Source organism: Sinocyclocheilus anshuiensis, unplaced genomic scaffold, assembly GCF_001515605.1.
Source record: "Sinocyclocheilus anshuiensis isolate Anshui unplaced genomic scaffold, SAMN03320099.WGS_v1.1 C32745043, whole genome shotgun sequence".
NCBI lineage: Eukaryota > Metazoa > Chordata > Actinopteri > Cypriniformes > Cyprinidae > Sinocyclocheilus > Sinocyclocheilus anshuiensis.
This window is the reverse complement of record NW_015619713.1, coordinates 1-1,385: the sequence shown is the minus strand read 5'-3', so window position 1 is coordinate 1,385 and position 1,385 is coordinate 1. Positions and strand designations below refer to the sequence as shown.

General features: G+C 40.6%; 1 protein-coding gene across 1 annotated transcript; it reads right to left on the bottom strand.

Annotated features, from left to right (window-relative positions):
- Window positions 1-382: 382 nt before the first annotated feature.
- On the bottom strand, window positions 383-1,026 carry LOC107682954 (sodium channel protein type 2 subunit alpha-like; the record flags this gene model as incomplete). The annotated part of the gene is made up of 2 exons (XM_016479059.1): window positions 708-1,026; window positions 383-521 (listed from the first exon to the last, which is right to left on the bottom strand). Coding segments are annotated over exons 1-2 (409 nt in total), but the record flags the coding sequence as incomplete, so codon positions are not given.
- Window positions 1,027-1,385: the final 359 nt, after the last annotated feature.

Below are 1,385 nucleotides of genomic sequence, written 5' to 3'. Positions count from 1 at the left end.
CCAAATCAGCATATTAGAATGATTTCTGAAAGATCATGTGACATTAAAAACTGGAATAACAGCTTCTGAAAATTCAGTTTTGCCAACACAGGAATAAATTACATAAATAAAATACATAAAAACAGAAACGGTTATTTTAAATTGTAATGATATTTCACAATACTAATATTTTACTGTATTTTTTATCACATAAAAAAAAATTTTCATCAGCCCAAACTTTTGAATGTTATACAGTATGTATTTTGGTCAGATTGTCAGATGTTGGTTCCTTTCTAAGTGTTCTAATAAAATAAGATGAATGTGGACCAGAATATATGTTGCAAGTAAAAAGTCTGGCTATGCGAGACTAATCTATACCTTGTTTAGATGCTTACATACATACATTCAGCTGATAAAGGATATGAATGCACCAGGACCTTGATGGAGATTCTCCTCAATGGATTGAAGGGGCTCAAAATATACAAAGCCGGCGTAGCATTAAAGCGGAATATAGTCTTCCCACGATTCAATACTATAAAGGTCTGAAGCAGAGAAAACTGGATTGTGGTTACAGTGGACACAATCTGCAACAATCTCTTTTCAAATCTGTTTCACAAGGCGTTACATAACTACAGAGAGTGATACACGTTACAACAACAGACTGAAGTCCTGCTGGCAGTCTAAACACAAATAAGAAGCTTTCATTTTAAAAATCTTCTCACACATACTTTTTGGTTGCTGTAGTAGGTGTCCAGGTCTTCCAGCGGGACGGACACCAATTCGGGTGGAATGTCTCCGTAGATGAAGGGCAGGGATTTTCCCGCCTCCAAATCGCTGTTGGGTTTGGGCCCGTTTTCATCATCATCATCAGGTCGTCTTCCGCCTTTGGGCCGTTGGGCCGCCTCCTCTGCGATGCGGTGCTCGATAGCAGCGAGAGACTCAGGCAAGAAGCGCCGGAAGCTGTCAGGTCCGGGTGGAACGAGCAGCTGAGCAGCCATATTGACATCCTGCTCTGGTAGCTGCACCAGCTAATCTCCGGTCAGTCTGGGAGCTGAAGGAATGAAATCACACGTTCAATACATAGTGGCTGCAAGAGGAGACTGATCATTACAGTGGAAGTCCTTCATTTTTATTAATAGAGTCAATCTGTGACAATTTAAAACATGAAATAACTATTGTCAGTTTATTTACAAAATGATCAGCATCACACAGACTTGGGAGAAGATTTCATACAGTAACTATTACCAATTAAGAGGCTGTTAACATTCATGCAGTGCCATTAGATGCAGCTTGTGAGTGTGTGTGTGTGTGTGTGTGTGTTTACAGAACCGGATGGTTGTACCAGCTCTGTATGTTACAGTAGAGCAGCAATGCCTGCGGGTCACCAGGCATAAATAGCCAGTCTG